A 25,358-nucleotide genomic window follows, 5' to 3' on the forward strand; every position below is an offset into this window, starting at 1 on the left:
GTAGCTACCATTTTCCTTTAACTACCAATTACATTTACACTACATTTAATTAATGAATTAGTGGTGAATAAGATCTCTGAAAATTAATAAATAAGCCAAAGAAAGACTAATGTAATTAATAAGAAATTACTAAATGTAAATCAACCTGGGCAATCCCATCCATTTCAGTACAATTCTTAACACTAAAGCTTTTATAGACCTAAAATTCAGAGTGTGATTCTTTGAAATATACATAACCCCAACCATGGGCAGCCTGCCAGCAGCCAGTGGAGTTATGCAAGAAAGCAAACGGGGTTTCTCATTCACTGCTTCGGCAGAGTGATCCTTGCATAATTCATGGAAAGATAAGCACAGATGTCAAAAGGCACTTACAACACACTGTGTGTTTGCCTGGCAGCTATATGGGCAAAAATCCTACCATAATTTAAAGCCCATAACAGTCTACCATGAGCCAAAAGCTGTGTCATGTTCCAAGAAGCACTGAGTCAGATTCATGCAAAAAGAGCCCACCATTCTCATAATGTAACATACAACACATGTCCAAGTATATTCAAATAGAAACCTGTGCATCATCCATAAACAAAGGCTACTCCTCTCCTGTTCACTCTATACATGTATGTGCCAACTGGATTTTCCTCACTCAATTTTTAGCTAACTAATATACACTGCCCATATTCTATAACCAAAAATTCGGAGTCACATGGCTAAGAGCAACCAAAACCGGAGTTTTTGCCGGAACTACCCATCCTGGCTTTCTGTGGATTTGTTTTGAAATGCAATACACTGCCAGCAAAGCACTTTGATGGTCACCCTGTGACATCCTTCCACATGCTCTCAGACATTCATCCACTCTGGCAATATCTCCATTTTCTTTCCATTCACCTACTGCATCCACTCAAACTCTTGTTTCCTAACATCCCCTCATCATATAAGCCTGCCCCTTCCTCCCATATTCCCTGCTCCCCTATTGGACTAAGCTTGTACCTCATTAGAAAAATTTATCTACATTTGAGCTAATCAGTCAAAGCCACCAAGCTGCTTGCGCAAATCAGTCTGCGTTTCTACCTTTTATCTATCCACTGATTTTCCCACACTTGAAATTATTTTGTGTTCTCAAAACTCCTCTTTCTCACAGGACAGAGGAGCAGGATGTTATCAGACAGGGCGATCCTAATCATCCCATTTTCTCAGAAGAAAAGACTGGAAATCAGGATGGAAGCAAACACAAGGGTTTACCTTGCCACATGCCATTTGCGATCCACCAGTAAATGGACATCCTCAATTCTTCGGTTGTTAGCATAGTGCAAGCGTTTAGGCAGGTGCTGTTTCAGGTAAGGCTTGAAGTGCTGGTCAGGCTTTCTACACTGAAAAATAAATGGTTACAAATAGCATGCTGTCAGTTAGCTTAAGATGCACACAAAACCTTTGGCTACAGACAAAGTTGTTAAGACAATCACTGATGATGTCTGGAAAACAAAGTGTACACCTACAGTATTTAGTCCAGTCATTTCTGTGCAGTATTTGCATACAGCCAAGGCCCAGGGAGCCATTCAAAGATATATTTGGAAAGTTTCATTTTCCTGACAGTCTTTATGAAACCATCAAACAAAATATTACATGTACTTACAGATGAATAATTTTATTCTAACTGGACCAAAGTTTAAGTTCCAGTGGAAACCTGAATGCTCAAAAATACAACTCATCTGCAGATACATTTAAAGCCATCTGGTTATAAAACTTGGGGGGTTTTGTTTTAATTTTAAACACTTCTCTTCCATTAATGGCAAGGTTAGAGTTGAAGGCTATCAAAAGCACTTTTTCAGCATCTTCAAAGTGCTAGTAAAATGTTTACCCTAAAAGATTACTTTCCAATTCTGAAGCAATGAATAAATAGACCCAATTCAGGCAGTAAAGTCCAGGAGATTCTGCCTCTGTACTGCCCAAAAAGGTTATAAAAGCTACTAGAGCAGCAAATAGCGGAAAACATGACTAACATTAATCTGTGCTCATGAAGGGCAGCATTTAACATTCTTTATTTATAATAATGGTTGGTTGATTTTCCTGTCTAAAGAGTGAGAAAAGAAGATGAATAATATCACAAATTAAGAAGTGAACAGTGAAGTATAGACAGATACCTCCCAGTCCTAAATACTTACTGTAAGGTTGGCAACAATCATTTTAGGGTCATCTGTTAAACAAAGGTAAAAGAAATAGAAAATATTAAAAATTCTCAAAAGAAAACACAAGGTTTACTTAAGCATACTTCCTAATACTTCCCTGACCTTTACTAAAAGTGCTTTGTATTTATCATAGAATCACAGAATCATTTAGGTTGGAAGAAACTTTTAAGATCAAGTCCAACCCTTAATCTAGCACTGCCAAGTCTATCACTAAGCCATGTCCACAAGTGCCCCATCTTTTAAATACCTCCAGGGATGGGGACTCCACCACTTCCCTGGGTGGCCTATTCCAGTGCTTTTTTATAAAGAAATTTTTCCTAATATCCAATCTGAACCTCCCCTGGTGCAACTGGAGGACTTCTCCTCTTGTCTTCTGTTACCTGGCAGAAGAGACTGACCCCACCTGACTACAGCCTCATTTCAGGGAGTTGGAGAGAGTGACAAGGTCTCCCCTGAACCTCACTTGGCCTTGTTGAACCTCACACCACAAGCCTTGGGCCATCACTCCGGACTGTCCAGATCCCTCTGCAGAATTCTCCTACCCTCCAGCAGATCAACACTCATGCCCAGCTTGGTGTTGTCTGCAAAGTGATTCAGGGTGTCCTTGATCCTCTCATTCAGATCATCAATAAAGATATTAAACAGAACTGGCCCTGATACTGAGCCTGGGCCCAGCCATCCAGACAGTTTTTACCCACTGAAGGGTGTACCTGTCCAAGCCACAGGCTTCCAGTTTCTCCAAGAGAATGATGTAGGAGACAATATCAAAGACTTTACAAAAGTCCAGGTAAACATTATCCACAGAAGCAGGTCACTTTGCCATAGGAGACCATGTTGGTCAAGCAGGATTTGACTTTCCCAGATCCATGCTGGATGGGCCTGATCCCCTGGCTGTCCCGCACATGCCATGTGATGGCTTGGTGACATCTAGTTGCTTAGGTAGTGTTCTCACTGTTTTATAATCTGGGCCTTAGCTTAATACTTACTTTGTTTTCTGCAAACACATACTTTCAAAACTTTTGTCTGTTTTACTCTAAAATAAAAAATTATCCCCAAACACAATGACTTTCCTTCAAAAAATTTTGAAAGCATGCCTGAATGCAACAATGCACTCTGTTAGAAGGAGTAGCACTTTTTGGTGCAATAGATAGATAATAGATAGATAAATATGCAGCACTTTTTTGTCACTTTTAACATTTGACTGCTTCCCTAGGCTACTGGTCAGCAAGTGAAAAGCCACAGTAAAATATTCTGAATTTGTTTTTGAGTTATTAAAGGGACATGCAAGATGTAGAAAGCCTAAACCCAGTAACAGTCCATACTAACTGTGTTCTTCTGGGGGGTGGGGGAAACATTTTTCAGCCATGAGAAGAAAAATAGGCTAAAAGAACATTTTGGGAAGTGAAAATCTCTTGTTCAAATACTATTGTTTTGGTTGTTTAAGGCATGATCTTGCTGAGCTTGAAATGGGCTCTATTGCATCTCAAAACACAAGCTGTAGGCTTTCGCATTGCAAGGGTATGTTTGCAGTATTGAGACAGTATTGTGGAACAATAAAGAATAAAGAATTTGGTAATTTGCCATTTAAGGAGGTAAACCCCAGTTCTAAAGGTAACAAACACGCTTCTTTCAAGTTCTACATTCAAACTGCTGATTTACAAGCAATTGCAAATATTCAAACTAGGAAGCTGCACACAGAGGCCAAAAGAGGAAAACATTATTGTGGGAAACCAGTGGTATGACTCAGAGGTCACACAGACAAGATGATCTTCTTGAAACATATTGCCATTCATTCTCTAAGGAAAACTTCTTTTTCTCAGCAATTTGGAAAGACAAAGATTGAAAGATTTAAAAAAAACAAAAACCAACAAACAAACAAAAAACTTCTCAGAACTGAAATTTGTTCTCAGTAGACTGTCTAGTGTAAGAATTCAGTCTCATGTTAGTCTACAAAATTTGACTAACATATGCACTATTTTCAACAAATCTTTACAAACTCATCATATATTCCTTAAGCATAAATACCCAAATACTGATTTGTGTATGCATTTCTTTTACTACAAACTTTTTTTACCAGGCAAAAAAAGTTTCTAGTAAAAAAATGCATACACAAATCAGTATTAAGGATGTTTTATTACATTCTCAAGATTTTTGCTATTATTCTGGAAGTACTTAATCTTCAAAGATGGATCTTTCTACAAAATTTGCCCTCACCCAGAGCATATCTGAAGTGTTGTGAGGGAATACTTGGCTATCCCAGCTGTCAGATCTTCCCCTCTATCAAAAGTTGTCACTCTTGGAAGCATATGGTGCAAAAAACACAGGTACCTATAGGTTATTTATGAGTTACACAGTTTGCATGGTAGCTTAATTGCTGGCAAAGCCAGGTTTGCCCTTGTACGCTGAACCAGAGCAGTCAGGGTGCTGGCACAAAGCCCTGTCCTGGTACTGCTGCCCTGGAGGCAAAGGAGGGCAGCTGGTCTGAAATGACAGAGTTAGTTTCACTAGAGGACTCCTGCCTGAACCCTGAGACCTGTTGTCAAAGATCAGTTAATCTCAAACACTAAGTCAGGGTAAATTTCTAAAAGCATGGTTGAAAATAACAACAAGTTTTACTGACAACACTGGCCCTGGATGCATGTGCTAATCTTCCTTATATCCTTCAACATCTCCAGTCTGTTGTTATTTAGGAACCCACATGACTTCTCATCTGTGCCAAAAGTATGATAAAACTACTGAATTCAAAGTTAACAAGTCACTGGTTTCCTGTTAGCTCATAAAATGTACCCATAAAAGGGGTTTCTTTACATCCAAGTTGTGCAGTGCTGAGACTGTCCAAATACAGTTTTTGTTGACAGAGGAGAAAAGTGCATGAGTAAATTTACAATGAACCATAAGCTGGCATGTGAAACTGGCTTGGAGATTCCATTCCTCCATGATATAAAAAAGTGGTGTTTAATCCAGAACATTTAAGCCCTCCCCTAAACAGTTCTACCACTATGGGGTCTGTGAAGCACAAACTGGAAAGGGAGCAAGTAGCTGTCTTCAGTGGGATTCCCTCTGAAATTCCTGCCAACACCCTGCAAATTTACACTCTTTGGACAGCATCATTTCAAGGAAGGGATAGAGTCTAGATCTCTGGATATAAAAGGTACAATTAAATTTACTTACACTTTAGGTTATTGCTAGACCTAGGGCGAATTCGCCCTAAAGATCCAGGCAGCAAAATTATATCATCCACATTAGTCAGATAGTTGCTTAAAAATTCAGTTCTTTCACAAGTCGTGTCTTCCATCCCTGCAGAAAGAAAATTCAAAATTAATCCACCCTAAAAATAAACACATTTTCCAGAACAGCAAAAAAGGAGATCCCAAACACCCTATGTATTATTTCTTTTGGATTACTCATTTTGCTCTTTACAGCCATCTAACTCCAACATGATACACTGGTAGGACTCAAACTAGGAGTGCCTATGCAAGAGAAATAACAGTCTAGGCATCATAGAACAGTCACCACTATGTGACATATAACATGTGTGCACTGACTCAACTCCAAATTAAACTCATAGAAAAATCAAAGTCTGTTTCTAGTTTCATGTACTACTTTGGGGATTATTTCTTTTCAAACAAATGATTTTAAGAGGAATAGCACACAAAATGTGCTATTGTCTGTTGGTGGTCTGTTCTAAGGCAGCCGCAGATAAACAATTTTCTCTCGTAGATATTTGTGGTGGGGAGGAATGTACTGCCAGCCACAGGAGGCTCTCAGCACAAAACTGCCAGCCCTGGAAATCCTTCCTGACCCTTACCCTCCTCTATCCACATCCAGAAATGAGGCATATGCCATTTTATTGTTAAGGCAGCAGTTCATGTGAGACTGTCAGGAATAAAGACCTAAAAAGAAGAGGACCTTTGGTGGCATTGCTAAAAAATTATGCAAACCCCGATTTTTGTTCAATAAAACTTTCTTTTTATCTTTGCTAATATTTACTATTTCCTATATTGCAAAGTTTATTCGAAAGTTTGAAGGAATAAGACCTACCAAATAATATCTGTGCTTTTAGGTGACTACATCTGACCACAAAATATCTTTTACCTCCTTCCTCCATTATTTTGATTACTTTTCCATCTAAGTGGGCACAGTCTTATATTACATAGATATAAGAAAGATATTCCAGTCTTTCTTCTAATAGGATAATGTATTAATTGCCATGGAAATGCCTGAATCTAAAGTCCTATTCTTCTCATGTACAGGAAAATAAGGCTACTAAATTTTTTATTTAATGAAAACTGAAAAGAAGGTTATTCTAGGCAAATTATAGCACTCCGATATAGGCAAGAAGAGCTACATTGGATGTGGCATCAAAAACACCAAGATTTGAAAAGCTCTGTGTAAAGAAGTAAACATCCAGATCACTATGAAAGAGTTATGAAAGAGAAATATCCCTCCATGACAATTAACAGGTGAGCTGAGTGGTCAGTCCACACCAAATGGCTTTTTTTGGAAGAGTTAAACTACCAGAAAAAAAAATCAGCTCAAAAATATCTTAAATGGAACTTTGATTTAGGTTACCTATTATATTTACAGCTACATTGCTTAAGCATTTATCTTCTGATAAATATTGTGGTATAAAATTTACCATGATCACCAACAAATATAACATTGACACATCGATGTAGTTTCAACTGTTTCAGTCCATCCATTAGTTGTCCTACTGTCTTGTCAATCTCTCTCAGGGGATTCACCATCATCTGTATAAATATTCGGAAGAAAAAAAATTCTGTCATTGCAATGTTTCTACTTCTACAAATGGGGGTCCTTTAGCAAAACTCTGATGGGAAAATCATCCAGGTCAAGATGCAAAGCCTTGGCTGAGCTGTTACTCCTACAATTATTATACCATTTCCTTTTGTATATCCACACCATGATTTCATTGTGAGACAGCCTTGCTGAGATGCTGACACAAGACAGCAAAAGGTCTTTATGGCTGGTCCCAGACCTCCCATGAACATGTGTACAGTTGGTAAAACAATGTGTAGAGAGTAGAAAAAGACATGTGACTTTGAGGTTCATTTTGTTTCTTATAGATAGAAAACAGTGCTTTTAAAAGAAAACAGTATTTCATGTGAATGGTTTAGTCAAAAAATGAGTGTGAAATGAAGCTTTAGACTTGGGATTCACATGTCAAAGCACTTAATGAAATTGACTTCAAAGGACATCTGACACCAGGATGACAAGATGCACGTCACTTGAGTAGCACATGAGGCTCAGAGTGAGTGTTCTTCAGCTTCAAAGCCAAGAGTTTCCAACAGCTCAAATGACAGTTCTGGCAAAACTGCCAGCAGGCCCCAGAGGATACAGATACTGCACTGTGATTTCTTCATTAAAGTTTCTTTTTCATTAAAAAAAATAAACAAACCAAAACAGAACCCAAAAAAAACAAAACTGAAAAAAGCAAGACACAGGACTATGTTTTCAGCCTTAAGAAAATGAAACACATCTTATCAGATGGCACAGAGAGAAGAAAAGTAAGATTTTATGCAGAAGACAATTTTGAGAAGAAAACATTTGTTGTCACTATATGGCAACTTCCTCACTTGTCTGTTTAATTGGCTGATTCAAGTAGCCACAATAAAAAACCCTTCCAATGACAAAAAGAATGATAAATTCTGGATGAGAAAAAAATAGATTTCGGTAGAATTTTCTAAAATAAACACTATGTTAGTGTGACCCAGAAAGAGATGGTTCAGAAATTCTCCCTCTGCCTGAGTCATTAAGGGATAGATGTTAAATGAGTCTGCTAGGTTATGAGACAGGAAATGTCAACTCCCATGTGGCACCATAAATAAGAGAGAAGAGACTTACAGGAGAAGGAATCATGGTGGGGAAGAGGAGGAACAATTTCTGCAAATTATGGAAGTGGTTCAGACAAAGGGTGAAATTTTGACATAATTTAATTAAGGAAAGCCCAAGTAGTCATTTAAATCAAAACTTTGAAACCTGCAAGTTCAGAAAAAAGAAAATTATCCATTTCAGCATTCTTTCACTCTCCAATACAAAGAGCTTCTTCTACAAATGGGAATTCCATTTTTATGAAGTCCACTTATGTTGTCCATATAAGTCCATATTATATATATGTCAATCATATAAGGAAATACAGCTTTTACCCAGAATCCAAAACATATTCAAGGAAGTTGGAAATACAGACAAATTTCCTTTAATGTTTACTTTTGTCAGCAAGGTTGAGTCTTCTTTTAAAAAATAATAGTGATGATAAAGAGCAACAATTCAAGGATTTCAAGCGATAGTTCTGTTTAGCTGCCCTCTTCAGCAATCTGACCTCCTCTTACAGTTCCTCCCAGATGTAACTTTCAAAAATTTACTGACAAACAAATAAATCTGTTGCATAAACCTTTCTTCACCTATTATCAAGACTTTGAAAGACTGTACAGAACCACTTTATCTTTCAAGATATATGGATTTCTAGGATGATGCTACAATAAAGAGTTTTGTAGCATTGTCAAAGTGCTGGGTGTGGTACCTGAAACAAAAAACCAGCTGGATTCTCTCACAAGTTTTCTCACAGAGGAAGTCTGATTAGAAGGAAGGAAGAAAGAATCTTACTTTTCATTTTTATTAATAATTGGTAGAATCCATCTTGTACTGCATTTCCTTGCTGTCAAACACCATCAAAAGATTAACTTGCTGATATGATGGCAACTATGACATAATAGTAGGGGTTTTTTTCTGAAATAATGGTGTCAAATTTTCACAGCTGACTTATAAGGAAACCTTCTTTAGGGGTAAGTTTGGATGACCTTTTCATTCAGAGAAAGAAAGGCAAAAAAAAAGCAGCATATTTTCACATCACTAGGAATATTATTTCTACTCTATTTCATGTTGGAAGGGTATCGCTTGGAATGGCAAATTAGTGAGCAATAGCAATATAATCCATAGTAGTTATTATTTCTCCTCTCAAATAAATCTTAAAATGTTAAAAGTTCTATGGAAAATTCTTGGGGTTCTATACGTGATTTTTTTTTGCATGTCCCTGTCTGCCATGTTTTCACGCTGAAATTGTGTCTCAAAATAACTCTTTAAAGTTAAATTGTGCAACAAGTCAAAAAACATTCCCACAAAAAATTTCTTGAGAAATGCTTACATCCTCTGTAGGATACTGTGGTGTGTAAAGGCTTTTGTGTATAGCTTAAAGGAGAAGTACCTAGATTGTTAATGCCAGGTGGACAGAGAGTACACTGAGGAATACTCCTTTCATCCACTTGCACTTTTTCCTAATAAAGCAATTTCTATTTGATGTTTTTCTTGTGAAAACAGTCTTACACACCACCTCTTGCAAATACACCATTCAGAAATACTGCAAGAAAAATTCCTTATCCTCCAAAGTCACAAAATTACTTTAAAATATGTATTTTAAAAACAAATGTTATTTTCCTTTTAGATTAGTCACATTTTCAGGGTATTTCCACAACCATGATGACTAGACACAAAACCTCAAATAATCACCATGCTCCCATGAGCTGGGAGTTACAGAGACTGCAACATATTGCAGAACTTGTAATAGTTCAGAAGGTTTACCAGCAGTGGTAGAGTCTTCCCACAGATTTTTCTGACATTACCTCCAGCTGATGGCTGGATTTTAAAAAACAAAGATATTATAAAGATAACTTTCCCTAATGCAAAAAGTCTGAAACAAGAAAAAGCCAGCCCCCAGAAGGCTTGGTCTGGTTTTACTGCTCTCCTTTGGGTCCTTCACCAAAATTTATAAAAGTTTCGGCTGCAAAATCCCAACCTGAAGCATGGAATCAACTCCCAAATTGAAAAAAGTAAAGACAGTGTAGCGCCTAAAAAGTGGCACTTCCATCATAAATTTTTGGAACTTACTTTCTTCCGACGAGTTTCCGTAGAATATTGATCCACTCTATGTACTTTTCTTCTTTTCTTTGGAGCTGCAACTGGTCTTTCCTGTCTCCTCTTAGGAGGAAGCTTTCTCTTAGGTCTCTTAGGCGGAGTAAGAGGGGAGCCATAACTACTCTCCTGTACTGGCAGGGAGAGATGTCTGGACTCAGAAAAAAAGCCTGTCTCAACTCACATCAGATAGTAAAGCTACCTATGCCAGATAATCCTGAAGCATAAATGCTATGGCCTTATCAAATATTTAGGCTTTTGGACAATTTAGGATCTACCCCTTTTTAAGGAGGAATTCACCAAATTGTACTGAAAGCGGAACAGCAGTTACAAGAGCAGACAGCATAAAAGCAAATTAAACTGGTGCTTCTAAAGATAGGTGGGGCTTCTGTGTTTGAAAAGACATAGTTATATAGGGGGTATTAGTTATCAAATATTAATCCATTAATATTACTGAGATTTAAGTTAATTTCAATTACAGCAAAATTCACTCATACAACTTAATGAGTGTCCAGGGTAGAGTACTGGTGGAAATGCAACATCTCACTTGAACAACAGTTCAGGTGTGAGTATTAGAGGCTGTCCAGTCTCAGTGACTTCTGCAAGGTTTCCCACATCAATGTTTTGGCTGAATTAGTGAAATCAAATACCCTCATCCATAGCACTAGCAGGTACCACTGTTGTGTGCCACACCCTGCACCTCACTGAAATCACCAGAACCCCATTTGCCACTATTTGGGGTCTGCAGATCAGTTACGCAGGTGAGACTCAGTTAACACGGAGCTTCAAATTAGCTGGTTGGGGGACATTAGTGGCACTGCATGAGAGATCTGTGCTGCTACCTGCCTTATTACCACCTTTATGGCAATTTTGAGAATTTAGCTTCCTAACAGCTTCAGAGTGGCATCTCATTGGGTAATGGTATTGTTCCTAAACGCACAACGACCTAGGATAGACTAATGGAAGGAAAAATAAAAAACGTGGAAGGAAAAAACCCCTAAGATCTAGCTAAAATAAACTACTCTCCCATTAATCAACTTGCTTGTAATTTCAAACTGTCCCACTCCTGCTGACTGTCACACAACTCACAAGCTCCTGGCACTGTTCGAGATGGCATGAGAAGAGCTGACAGGTGACACCTACCAGGAGATAAACCACAATCTGCAATGGAGCACACTGAGTGGGCTGGGGGAGAGTTGGAGATTTATGATGGTAATTAAGTTCTATGTACTTAGGCAGCTTCTCCCAGTTGTTGAGTTACAGAGCTCCATAAACAAGGAAGGGGAAGAAGGGGATGTTACCATCTGCCATGCTGTTTCATTGCTTCCAACGCAAGCAGCTGGAAAGGAGATTCTAGTCCAGTCTCATTCGTCTTTCTCCAGAAAGGCATTTTAATAAAAGCAGCACCAGAGTTTTCTGTTTCTAAAACGCTTCAAGCTTTGTGCAGTCCTGATGAGAGGAGCGGCAGGGAAAGGAGGACTCTCATTTCACTGTCTGTGAATGGCTCAGACAGAGCTCCACAATGCCAGAAACGCACAAGCGCGGGAGACCGCGGTCTGAACACTGAGGTGACTGTCTCAAGGCAGTGTGTTAGAGGAGCAGCAGAAATGGCTTAGCACTGCCAGATTTTGATGTATTTCAGAGCTCTTATGGTAGTATATTTCTAGAATATTTTATGTAAAAAAAAAAAAAGTTAGGTAGGAAAAAAATGAAAAAAGCCAAGTTCTTATTAACCAGCCAATTCTTAGTCTTGCTTGAGAAGAGTCAGAACAGAGTTATGGAGGAGGGAACCGAATCCCTCCCCGCTTACAGAAGGAAACTGTAACATCACAAGGGTAACCAGCCAGCCAAAGCTTTGCTTCTTGACCTGGATGGACCAACCTACCAGAGTTCAACTGCAGAAGCACAGAGGGAAAGAAAAAAAAAAAGGCAGAAGTAAATCAAAAGCAAGCATATTATTTTATAACTCCCACAACTGCTCCTGGAAACATAATATAACCCACTGAAATACCTCCTAAAATGTTTTTAAAGAAAAAAACCAAACCATAAAACACCCCCAACCCAAAGCAAAAAAACCCACCAGACCCCAAAACCTAGACAACCAACCCATTTACACTGAAATTCGTGTTAGTGGATATGCAAAGTTACACTTGTGGAGACTAGCTACAATATAAAAAACACTGGCAATTCACCAATAAATTTTAAGTCTGTCTAAGTCCCTTTGTTTCTTGCTTCAAGACACTGCACATAGGCTGCTGTGCATGTCCTGAGAAGATCTAAGAGCCACCTGGATGCCATTAAACCTCTAAGTTATACATTTAAAATAAATTTAGAACATTATTTGGTATAATAAGCTTAAATAAAAATTCCCTTCATTCTAATAAAGATTTGGAGGTTTTCAAGGCAAATAACTATTCCTCAAACTACTAACTGCAATAAGAAAAATCAGCATGAAATATTCACTCTTCAAAAGAAGAAATAAGAAGCCCATTGCAAATATAACACAGAGTTGTTACAAGCTTGTTTTCAAACTTTATTGTTTGGTTGATCTGCCTTTGCATGAAGAAAAATGGTCAGTAATACTCCAAATGTCTAACTGCTGCCAGAAATATACAAGAAAAAAATTATTTCACAGGGAAGTCATGCTCTTGATATCATGGAATTAGCTAGAGGGAATCCTTTTGAGGACTTTCTTCCAGATGATGTAAATTTCATAGCTTCTAAATACTGAAACCAGTGTTAAAAGAAACGATATAAAATACTTCCTCTAGCTCTTCTATCCCGAAACCAGGCCCCTAGCAAACCTCAGCATCTGTGTACTTACACAGCTGTACTCATTTACTTAAGTTTCCATTCACAAAGTCTGGTCCACTGTTTGAACTGCAAACCCATACATGCTCTTCTGCTAACTCATCTGTTCTCAATTTGCTGAAATCAATTTCATGGTCTTCTTGTGTTTAATACAAATGACATGAAACTATCTATTTGCAAAACTCTCATAAGCTATTAATTCACACTTACTAAGAGCTGAAGATTTGCTTTGCAATTAGAGATCAACCTTAAGATAATGATCCACAAGAACCCCCCTACAGGAAGAGCCTTTGGCGGCTTTTTGCTTTTATAATGACTTTTCCTCTTATGAACACTTTGCTTACTTTTTACACTCCTATAATTAACCTGAAACTAGACTGCCACATTGGATGCTAAGCAGATTTGTTAAACACCACAATTGAAAGAACTTTTTCAATGCCATCATCTTAATATTCCCCATTTAAGTCCATGGAAAAAGCTCCATAATTCTGTTCAGGTATCCAGATAAATAAAATTAAAGTTTTCAATAATCATAAGGCACGTATAGTAATTGTATCATTTTACTAAGAGGAGCTATAAAGCACTATTAAGAACTACATCATCAAATCAGAGACCTCTCATTACCAGCACCTTGCCTGACTGAATCAGACAACTCCTGAGCCAAATGACAACATGGACATATATCCATATCTGTCAATTTAGCAAGCGTTGGCAGATATTAACCTCTGCTTATCAAGAAAAAGGGCTGCTTCTCTCCATCCAACATGGTGCTTCAGTGCTGATTTGGAATAATTCCTCACACCCACTGCTCTAGGACCATGGCTCAAACTGCTCCAACAGGGCTGCTACCCACAGCAACTTCATAACCTCTGCAAACTGTTTAAACAGCTCAAATAACTCAACTATACTAAAAATATTAATGCTGCTTCTCTTTGCTCTCTTCGACTGTCAAGAACAGCCACCAGATGTACACCAAACAAATAAGAAGCTACTGCTGGGTACCTGGCTGCTCAAGGAAATTGGCATTGCCTTCCAGGAGTAGGCATCTGATACACTCCTCAGTTTTTGAAGATTGCACACATTTGTTTACCCTTTGACAATCTTACATACAAACTCCTGCAGTCTTGTGATGGGAATCTGCAGGCAAGCATGTGCACTGAAACTAGGGGACCTTTGCAAGGTGTCAGACATCACTGGAAATGCCAGATCCCAGCCACTCAAAGCAGGATATTTGGGTAGAGCATTCACCTTCCCCACATATCCCAGACAAGCGCATTACCTCTAAGTTCTTGTCACCTGGACAGTGTTGTCAGGGGAAACAATACCCATAAGTTTCAGCCAGCTACACAAAGTCAAACAAGGGGTTAAACAACTGCAGCATGTTGCACATAATTTTTCATTAAAATGCCTTATAGTGCTTTAAAAGTTTTTCCAAGCTCAACAGTATGGTCCTGAGGGAACATTATTGGAAAAGCTTTCTGAACCCCTGTGGGGCCTATATGAAACTGGAACTAGCAGCTTTTTACATTTCCTGACAGACTGGAATTATTACTTTGGCTACTGCTGGCTCTCAGCTTTAAAGAAAGCTTTTTTCTTCTCTACATTTTATCTCAATATTTTCTGTATTATACTTTAGTTACTTTTCAGAAGCATAAACTGTTAGAGGAAGGTTAAATTATGTTGTTGCACACAAATATACTCCTGTCTTCACCAAATAAATATTTCCATTTGCATTTTCATATCACACCAAGAAATATCCTCCTGAAAGGCACAGGCAGTTCCTTCTCCCAGAAGTGAATTTCAAATGATAAATCCTTTAGAAGACAACTTTGTTTTCTCTAGCAGAGGGGAAGCATACTGCAGAAACAGGTGAAAACAAAGTTGCTAAAAATGTTACTCCTGAGCAGCATCAATATTTTGGGGAAAAAAACCAAGTATTAGAGACACCTGCTTTTTCTGTAGAAAAAAAATCTGTGCTAACCTCTGAGTTGAAAGGACCATATCTGTGGCCAGCAGCATCAGGTTGCTCAGAGTAGAAGGCATAAACATATGGCCTGAAAGAAAGAAAGGTCTTGTTCAGGTTAGCTTTCCTTTGACAACACCACAAAAACACAGGCTAGCCAGGTCAAGTCAAATCCAGTTAGCTTTCCAATGAGACTTAGCTCTATGGAAAAACAACTGTTTCTCAGTCATAGAATCCTATAATTATTTAGCAGTTCTCTGTTTCCATGGCATGATTAGTTGTTTTGCAGCTCTATTAAACCCAAGAACACATGCAAGGGGGCGCGTGGGGTACCATCTGAGGACACAAGCTCATTCTAAATCTTGTAGGAGGAATCCCAACAGGAGCTTGCCTGAGCCTTGCAGCAGCATGTGGGGACTTGTGTAGTAAAACCCACTCATAATTAAAATCTGAACATTTTCCTAGAGCTCAGTGTCCAGTTCTACAACTGCCATTGCCTGTAAGGTTGCTAAACCATATTAGGCTCAGTAGGATAAGAACAATGCAAGTTAATCCATGTAATTACATGCTTCTTGATAAGAAATAAATTTATACAATACATTTATTTGGAAGAATCTGATGCTGATGGTTAAAAGCTGATATGAAAAAAACCCCAAAAACCCAAACCAACAAACCAAAAAAAACCCAATTCCCAAAGAACTCACACTAAACACAAAACCAAACAAATCCTTAAATCAGTGATGGCTTGTAGCAGACAAAAATAAATTTCAGAAATTAATTTTTGCTTGCTCTTCCAGCTACTTATACAGAGAAGACAAACTAGCAGTTATCCAACAGCAGATAACAAGTGAATTACCTTTCATTGTCTGGAAGGGTTAACCACTGAAGTATCGTTAATATTCTGCGCTCATGGGGGATGACACTGGACCACAAAATACAAAGACATACCACATTACCATAGAATACAAAAAAGCATCAACAAAATGCTTGCTATGAACTGAATTTAATATTAATATAATTTATCATAATAGCATAATTTGCTTTTAGCATGCTGTATGTTCTTTACTTGCAAACAGAATCATATCAGACCTCCTGAATGTCTACATACTCCAAATGAATGATTAAAAGTTCACAAATATAGTCAGAACTCAAAGCAATAAATCTACCTCTTCTAAGGAAGAGTGAATAAAAGAGCCATTCTGGTGGCTTTAACCCAGATGAACCTTTTTGTATGCTACCATTGGACAGCTGGCATGGGTAAAATCAGTATTATATTGCTCACATCACTACAAGTTTAAAAAACATCCTGCTCTGGTAATACTCCTTTTCCCTGTTTCCAGGCACTGGAAAGATTTCATTGCCTTAGCAGTAGCCACTGAGGGCTAGGCTGGTGTGAATCAGAAGAGAGCCATCTGAAACACCAGGCCAGCAGCACAGGACTTGAACCCTGACAGCTTCTCACTCTGCAGAACAGACCCATCTGACTTTCCTGCTCGTACAGTGGTTGCCATTCTCAACTGGCTGCTGAGGTCAAGGTCATGCTATGAGAATTACTAACCCCAGAAACTGTTTAAGTTCCAAATATCTCATCTGAGGAAAGCTCTGCAGACCAGTGACCACACAGTCATTTTAATACAATGGCACAGTCAGTCCAGAATCCACTAGCTCAATAGCAGAATCCCAAGGCAGGAATCAGACACCACCATCAGTCACCATAATGAACTGAATTCAGCACTCTTTGGAGACCTCTGGCAGAGAAATAGAAATGGCAGCAGCCATTTGCAAATACTTTTGTTTTTAATGCCTTGTAGACAAACAGTAGTCCTCAGTCTCCAACTACACGGAGAACTTTGAATTGTAAAAAACCATAAAAATGAGAATTTATACTAAAATTTGCAAATAAGACAAAATTTTAAACTGGAAAAATAATTTTGGATACTGTCCAACTTTTATGATTTTATTACTTGTGCAATATAAAAAAAAAGAAAATCCACTAGTTCAATTAACTCATTTAACTCATTTCTGACTAAAATAATTTGAAAATTCTGCTTTCCTGATAAAGTCTGCCTGAAAATTCTCCCAAAAATATCCTGTGTACCAGATGAAGTAATACAGGTATAAGACATTTACATTTCATTCATATCTAAACTGGCTGCCTCATTCCCTTAGTAGTACCATTCATACAACCTTTCCTTTTTACATTTTGTATCCCCAAGCATGCATTGGCCAGGGTGTTTATGTTGACTATGTAGCTATAGTTTAGTCTGTAGAGCAGCAGAGTGGAGCTCTGTCAGATTTCATCTTGCAAGCCTAAACCTGTCATCAACTCATGGTGTGTTTTATGATTCCCTCCATGTGCTTTATGATATTTAGAACAGTAAACCGTATTAGTTCTAAAGAAATCACAAAAGAAAAATAGTAAAATCCCCTTATTACTTCAGTCTTGTAGCTTAAACATTTTCTTTGCTCCTGCAATCCTGCCAGAAGCTGTAATAGAAAGACTGATCTACATGAATTCCTCAAAAATTATCAAAAATCATTAATTTTTGGTTGTAAAGATACATTTTAGTGGGAACAGGGAAAATAAGTTGAAATAATTAAACAAGAGAACAAACAGCAGAGATCCTCAAGGCTGTCTCTTAGGAAAGGGAAATTGGGTATCTTGCTCAAAGGACAGACTGCATGGTAAAATGAATGAATCAGACCTTTAAGGAAATTAGACTGGTGATGTCAATTAACATAAGAGGACAATAAAAGGACACTCAGAGGACTAAGAAACATTGCTAGCAATACTAAGGAAGCAAAAAACCACACTTTGAAATGACAGTAATTTTTCACATAGGCACACGTTTTCAGGCAACTGAAGATAAAGTCAGTGCATGAATCTAAAGCAGGAAACTGTAGCATCAGCTTTAGTTATCAGAAACATTGCACAAATGAAACAATAGAGAGTTACAGGTAGTTTCCAACCTACCGAATGATTGGAGAAAGGAAAACAACTTAATCAAAACTTATATTGAATTAATTGTGAATCATTACTTAAAAACCTCCAGAAAACAGAAGGTACTTACATAGACCAGAAGAACGTGCCAGCTTTCACCCCTTGCTTAGCTGCAGTAATCCAAATCTAATGAGGAAAATATAAGAGGATTAGAATGTGTTCAGATCTCTAATGACTCTCTGAAATCAAAAGAAAATGTTTTCAGGACACATTCTTCTACCCTGAGCCTAGAATGAAAATTGCAGTTTTCAGCCTCGGCCCTAATTTGAAAACGAGGAGCGACAAGCCTATGTAAACTCTGTAGCAGTGGGTCAGCTGCTGGGCTGTAGACTTTCACCCCTAAATCTCTATGTTATTTTAATTAAAAGCACTAAGTTTCATGGCCAGGAATTCCTCCAGTATTTAATTTCATTTTCAAAACCCAGCCACTACTCACCTGACCCTTTTAGCGTTCAGGTTTTGGAGGATACTCAGTTAGAAAGGAGCATACCTTAACACTAATCAGTGACTGCATAAATGTCCCTCTTTTCAGTATCCTACAATCAGTAGCCATCAGTAGAAGATGTGTTAGGAGAGAGCACAGAAAAAAGGCCACAGAGAGAGACACAGAGGTGCTAAGACTGCAGGGAGGGACACCTGCCTACACAGATGTTTAAGAACTTCTTGAGTTCACCCGATGGAGTGATTGATGGGAATGACTGAAAAATCTCCATGAAATTTTCAAACCCTTTTTTTCAATCCTTCAAGTCCCTTGTATTTTTTCTATCTATAAAACACTTTGCAGCAGAAAGTTTGCAATGTAGTCACACACTCTGTATTTTTAATACTGCTTGGTTTAAAACCTGCTGTTTTTCAGTGGGGTTAGGATACCATTGTCATACTTCGAAACAGGTTATTAATACTTTTTCCTCCCACTTCTATACAACATTCATGATATTCCCCTCTATTCATTCCTTTTCAAGCACAGGTTTGTTTGATCTTTGTCTAATGAAAGCTACACCATACTTCTGGTTGTCCTTACCACCCTCTTTCTCTCTTCTATCCTATGACTACACAAGGCAAGGGAATGAGAATGTTGGAAAATCAGAAAGGTTCAAAATCAAGGAAAGTAAACAATGTTTGCAGCTCTACAGAACTAAATTTCTCTTGCAAGGAACTGTCCAAATTATCTTGAAACTCTTCAGAAGTGTCACTGTGTATAGAGCTAAATTATTTCCTCCCATTATTTATGCATAGTGCAATGTATACACATAATGAAATATTAGGACAAAATGTAGCTCACTTACGTAATAATTGCAGGTTTTTGTTTACTTTAAATCAACTCTTTAAAAATACAAAGTCCCAGTACCTTGCTCAAACAGGCACTTATAAACTGCCATCTGGACATGCATCATTCAAATGTCGTGGCTGAATTATTCACACATCAGTCTTAATTGAAATTGATTTGGCACAGGAATGAAAGATTGTTTGTACAATGAGGTTATAGTTAACAGCAATTAGATTTGAATATTGTAATGTTATTTATGGGAAAATTGGTCATATTGCGTTTCCATTGCCCTGGACACAACCTTTACCTCTCACCTTCTACTCCACCAAATTTGACTGGAGTCAGTGCAATTAAATTAAAATTACAGCTATAAAAGCTCATTTGTTTTCATTTTATTCTAACTTTTTAATAATGCTAGAAACTGCTTTCCCAGTGAAAATCACATCCAGACTAACGCTATAGAATGGATGTTTTACTAAATATGTGCAGCAAGATCAGGAGTAGAATGGCCATGGGTTTGGAGCCCACTCTTTGTTTTCAGGTGCTTCTCCTGAAGAATCTGATTTCAGGTTTGGTTTACATTTACAAACACTCAAGCTGTCACCAAAAAGGGAGTCCCCCAAACATCTCCCCCAGCCCCTGCAGCCCCAGCCTCCCACCAGCACCACATGTTGCATGGTGACAATGAGCATAAAATGATGTGGCTGCACAGTAACTGCCAAAAAAGAGGGGAAAAAAAAGTTTTAAATTTATATTGGAATTTGGGCGTTATAGTGAATAACAGCAATATTGTTTTCAGTATCTCAGGATACTGAAATTTGAATATCACATTATACTAGCCCTGACGGGATGGGACAGAAGGCTGCAAGTGAACAGGAAAGGAGGCGCACCTACAACACAGTGACCCTGTCACACGTAAGTAGGATTGCAATGTAAGGATCCTTGTTTGTGCCATACAAGTCAGCACAGTCAGGGTGTATAACCAGCCTAGATACTGTCTAATTAAGGCAGTTATTCATTACATATTCATTAGTGCATCGTGGTATTCACAGGTGAAAACAGGGCCCACACTTAAAGCAATTTCCTTTGCATTGCAGATTTATTCATAGAGAAAAGCCCAGTTCTGGCAGAGAAAGGTGGTCAAAGACACATTCAGCATGAAATGTGTGTCAGCTTCCACTGTTATGCTCTGTCTTGCTCTACTTGGAGAACCATTTTCCCCACAGCAGATTTTTCTTTGAAAATATTTGTATTCCTGCAAATTCTAAATAATTTTGCAGATAATTTGTTGGCACCTTCCCAAAGATAAGTCCAGGGAATTCTGTGTTTGGATTTTACCATCTGCAAACTCTAGTTTGACTTCCTAGTACTTTGGTCCACACAGGCCCAAACTGTCCAGTCTGCCTGGCTGTCTAAATGAGACCAGCCAATTTCTACCCTCAGCAGCTGAAGACATCCCGTACTGCCCTGTACACAGCTGAATTCACCTCTGACCCTGCGTATTTTAGGTGGTGATTTTAAACACGTGCCAAAAGACACTCCCTCCAGTCAGGCAGGTAAAACACTTGTCATCCTGACAGATGAATAACTGGCTCATTGGTATATTGCCAAGTAGCCAGCACATCTGTGAGAAAGTGGTCACTATGTTTTCATTCTTGTTGAGCATAGAGTGTGCTTCATGAATGTCACCTGAAAACAGCGAGCGCTGGGGTAATGCACATAAGTGGAGATCACCCCCAATTGTGCAGTCCTAAGAGCAGGAAGTGCAGCCTAAAGGCATTCAGCCTAAAGGCTTCAGAGAGGGAAAAGCTGCACCTGCCAGTATTCCACCTCAGGAATGCAGCCATTTACATTGGCATTAGCAGTTTAGATGAGTACATGTGTCTGCTGCACTTGAAATAAGATGAATAGCTAAGACAAGGATCTGTTGAAGTCAAAAATCAGCAAATCAAAGGGCCCCTATCTGTCTACCAACATCTGAGTGAGTCTCAATGACTCCATCCTGACTTCGGCTGGCAGAGCCTGATTCAACTCAAGCTTACAACATATCACTACTGGACCTCTGTTCTCCTTTTCTAAGGGGAAGGGAAAGAAAAAAAAAAAAAAAACAAAACCAAAGCAGCCAGCCCTTTGATGTATTTAAATCCAAATTAAGAAAATTCAACACTATCACCATGGTACTTAAAACTGCTACTCAGCAATACATGTGTGGATGTCTTTCAGGTGCAGAGAAGCAGCCATATCGAGGTGGAAGAATTTCTATTTGCATTGATCAAGCTCTAAATAAAATACTCAGCATGTTTTAGAGTTGAGACACTGCTGATAAATTTAGCGGTAGCGGTTTCTACTTGGGATACCTTTTGTTACCCAGACCCCTTGGTGGATAGGCAAAATTAGACAGCAGACTGGAGCAACTGATGGCAGCACACAAGTTTATTTAGTATTTTGGCTACAAGGATAGTAACTTCAGTAGAAATACTGGCAGCAAACTCTTACTGTGTTCTTATCACCAGTGACTGCCTCTCACTGTCTAAGTTAAATTCATTGTCTTTCAAGGCAGTCTACAAGCTGTGCAGGAGGGACAGAAAGAAGTTACCAGATGCCCTCCCAACCTTGTCCATTCAAACCAGTTGAAATTAAGAAGCAAATAAGGGTAATTGTTCTGCAAGGTCAGTACCATTTGTGAGCTTATGCAATCTATTTGTCATGCATAATTTTGTTGGGTTTAACTGTTAATATGTTAGAATTTTATAGTCAGCTGTTTAACCATGTCAAATGTCCACTCCTGGCTTGCATAGGGGACGAGCCTAACTGTATTGCAAACTATATAAAGGACATATTTCTGAATTAATTTGCTTAAGCAGAGAGAAAGGGAATAAATACTTGAAAAATAATGAGAGATCAACCACTCTATCTTCCTACTATGCTATAGGAAACCAACAATATCTAGCTTTTCCAACACAGAAAGACCTATTAAATTATGCAATCACAGATTCACACCTAGTACACTGGCATGTGTCCCGAAAAATAGTATGAAAATAGTATGCATGCTTTCCCAGATATGTATTAAACATATCCTGCAGGATATGTTTAATATATTTTTATATCCTCTGTGTTGAATGACTACAATTCTCCTCCATTACTTATAGATAAAAGTAGACAAGGCTAAACAACAAGTTAGGTGTCAATGCCATATGGAACATGGAAGTCCCAGGTTCTCCCTTCTTACTGCTAGACAGGTGTGCAAGTATTTAATCCAGAGTTATTCAAGATAGCTGTGGAATTTTCTTTGAAAATCTGCACAGAAAGTGGGACACCGCCCTGGTTTTAATCTTCCATGAATAAACAAGAGCCCACAACTTCACAAAGGCTGACACATATTTAACATGTCACATGAATCAAAGGCTGCATCAAAGGCTCATGTAGCAAGGAGAAATCCCTTCCACATCTAGGCAAAGGTGGGAAAGAGGAAATCACAGCATTTCCTAGTAAAGAAAGGTGTACAATACTGGTGCAAGCACGTAGAATTAATACTACTCCTGCACCATTTGCAATTTGTTCTGCCAACAAGGTAAAATGTGGAGTAGCCCCTTCCACACTTCTTACAAAACAGAAATGCTCTCCCAGACTTGGAAACTAAACATTGCCTTCTTGCCCAGACAGAAGATTTGTGGTACAAGAAGTCTATTAAATAAATAGACAAAGTCCTGTTGCTTGTTCATGGCTCAAGCTGGGTAAAAAGAAGTACTTTTAAAACAGAATCACAGACATCTCTCCTTCTGCTTCCCCTACCAATCAACAAAGTGATTGCAAGACCTGTTCAGGATGGAAAGGCAGACAACAGTGTTCTGAAGCTTCTTCTGTAATTATTAGACAGAGAAAATTTTAAAAATTCCAATAATGGTTTTAATCTAAATACTGATATATAAATTTGGATGAATCAGGAACATCATGTTAAGATGCAGGGTGATGATAGCTAATGTCCACAGGCATACCTTGAAAACTACAAAGACAGTTTCACAACATGCTGTCTGATACCTAGGAATGTCATGGCTATGTTTAAGGATTAACACCTCAAGATAGTCCTTTTCTGAGGGTTGTAGTCTTTAAAAGGTTGATAGTGAATTTAAAGCTACATATAAGGCACCCTAAACATCCATAAATACTTTTATAATTATGATATTTCCAAAGTGAAAGATATCTTTGGTCCCAAACTCAGATGCAAGCCAGGTTACCTTGAGAAGGAAACTCTCTGTGCCCCTTAACCAGCAGTTGTATACCTTGCCTCTTCTGACCTTGGAGTGGCCAATGGGTTATTTCTAAAGATCATGAAAGATCACTTAAAAAAAAGCCCAATATATGTAGTGTAAGCTTAAACTCACTACATCAAACCAAGACATGGAAAGCTATGCTTAACAGAAGCCAAAGAAAGACAGCTGGGGCCTAAATTTAGTGCCTAAAGTTACTTGGGATGAAAACAAGAACGTCAATGTCATGAAAAATGAACAGTAAACTTAGTTTCCCCCATGGGCCCTGATGCTCACCATTTCTGTGAGACGCTGTTGCAGTATGAGGAGTGGTTTTATGGCTGTTTCCTATGAAACACTTTTGTTTTGAAAACAAGGCTGTTTTAAGCTTATATAATAAATCAACATTGTACACTAAATCAGGAAGTCCCATAACCAGTTACAGCACCCTGAAACACTTCCAAGCTACTTTCTCCCCTCTTCTCCCTTTCCTAATGCTATTAATTTCTCATAATTCGTGGAGTAAAAGCATTCAGATATTCATCTGCCAAATCCCACTGATGTCTGGGGTAATCTGGCTGGTTTTCAGCAAAAGACTGAGTATTAGAACAACTAAAGAAAGAAAGAAGGAAGGAAAGACCACCAAACACCCCTACATTTTCATAGAACCATATACAGTAGGCCAGCTTCCAGGAGCAGAAACCTACATATACAGCTTCCAGGAGCAGAAAGTATTTCAGAAATTATCAACATTAAATTACATTCTCTTCTAGGCGTTTTAGCCATAATACAAAGCTGGGAGTTTCAGACACTTTCTGCCTTCTTGCACAGAAAAACACTAATTTCCAATCCTGTGCAAACCATATCCCACTCTGCAGGTTTTGAGTACTTCAGTTTGAGACCCAGGACCTAAAAAGAGCCAGCTGAATATGTGATATGACAGACAGGATTCCTGTGATACACAGACCAGGTATCCCTTTCTACCCCCTTAAATGAACTGTCTCATCTTTCAAAACCCAGGTATTTTGGGCAGTCTATGTCAATGTCATATTTAAAGAAAATTATAAAAAGGTGTTAGAAACTGACTGCATCTAACCAATACATGGACAGAAATAACTTCTCTACTAAAAAACTGCAGCTCTCTTATTAAATGTGCAATTCTTGCACATGCAGAGAGAGTACAATTTATATCATATTTCTGCAAGAGATCTATCACCTCCTTATCCAGCTACTCTCTCAGGCCACTCTATCAGGTATGCCCAATTTATGTGTTTCCCTCATATTATAGTGTATTGGGATTGAATTATAGTCCTTACTCTGTGCATTTGCTTCCAATTTTCCAAAGACATGTCCAGTTTATTACATGATTTGTGTGTTTCCTTTTCAACAATTCTTCAGAACAACTGGTTTATTTTATCATCCTACTTGGATATGCAACCCCCCCCCCCCCCCCCCCCACCCCATCCTTTGAGGATTTCATCCAGCACAAGGTCACCCACTATTGCATAACTTTCTCAAACTCTTCTCAGATGACATTTTTCATCCAGAAAATCTTTTATTCCCTGGCTTAGCATAGGTGTGGGAATTAACAATGTTCCCCACACAACATAGCAGGTGATGAAGCATTCATAGACTTATATTGTACTTCTAAAATGTCATAGTTTAAAAGTAGAGACATTTGTACAAGCCCCAACAATTAGTTCTCCACTAACTCCTAGCTAACCATGGTTAAGGTAAGATGCAGAATTAAATTTGCAATGCATAATTAAATTCCAGCTGCTTAATGAGTTGTCACACAGCAGCTGAGCCACAGAATTATCTATAAGCTTGACTCGAGACTGGAGCAGGTTTTAACTGTGTGGTTCTGGCTGTAGCTGAGATAAAGAGATTCCACACTGCTGCTCTTTTGCTGCTCCTAGTTTTGATCCTGATTCCATCTGGAAAGGTAATAGCTACATTCCTC

General features: G+C 38.4%; 1 protein-coding gene across 9 annotated transcripts in view; it reads right to left on the reverse strand.

The window, feature by feature from the left end:
- The window catches only part of ENPP2 (ectonucleotide pyrophosphatase/phosphodiesterase 2), a 72,627-nt gene that overhangs the window by 16,372 nt on the left and 30,897 nt on the right, over positions 1-25,358 (reverse strand). For 4 of the 9 annotated variants that reach the window (XM_039715461.1, XM_039715457.1, XM_039715456.1 and 1 more), the window contains exons 9-17: positions 17,952-18,007; positions 15,737-15,802; positions 14,899-14,971; positions 11,992-12,001; positions 10,083-10,240; positions 6,820-6,931; positions 5,352-5,477; positions 2,157-2,188; positions 1,237-1,364 (exon numbers count right to left, since the gene is read on the reverse strand). In XM_039715461.1, coding sequence (XP_039571395.1) covers positions 1,237-1,364; positions 2,157-2,188; positions 5,352-5,477; positions 6,820-6,931; positions 10,083-10,240; positions 11,992-12,001; positions 14,899-14,971; positions 15,737-15,802; positions 17,952-18,007 — 761 coding nt within the window. The remainder of the gene's footprint in view (positions 1-1,236; positions 1,365-2,156; positions 2,189-5,351; positions 5,478-6,819; positions 6,932-10,082; positions 10,241-11,991; positions 12,002-14,898; positions 14,972-15,736; positions 15,803-17,951; positions 18,008-25,358) is intronic. The other 5 variants (XM_039715455.1, XM_039715460.1, XM_039715459.1 and 2 more) reach the window with 2 other exon arrangements.

The sequence above is a fragment of the Passer montanus genome, unplaced genomic scaffold (genome assembly GCF_014805655.1).
Source record: "Passer montanus isolate IOZ18808 unplaced genomic scaffold, ASM1480565v1 scaffold33, whole genome shotgun sequence".
NCBI lineage: Eukaryota > Metazoa > Chordata > Aves > Passeriformes > Passeridae > Passer > Passer montanus.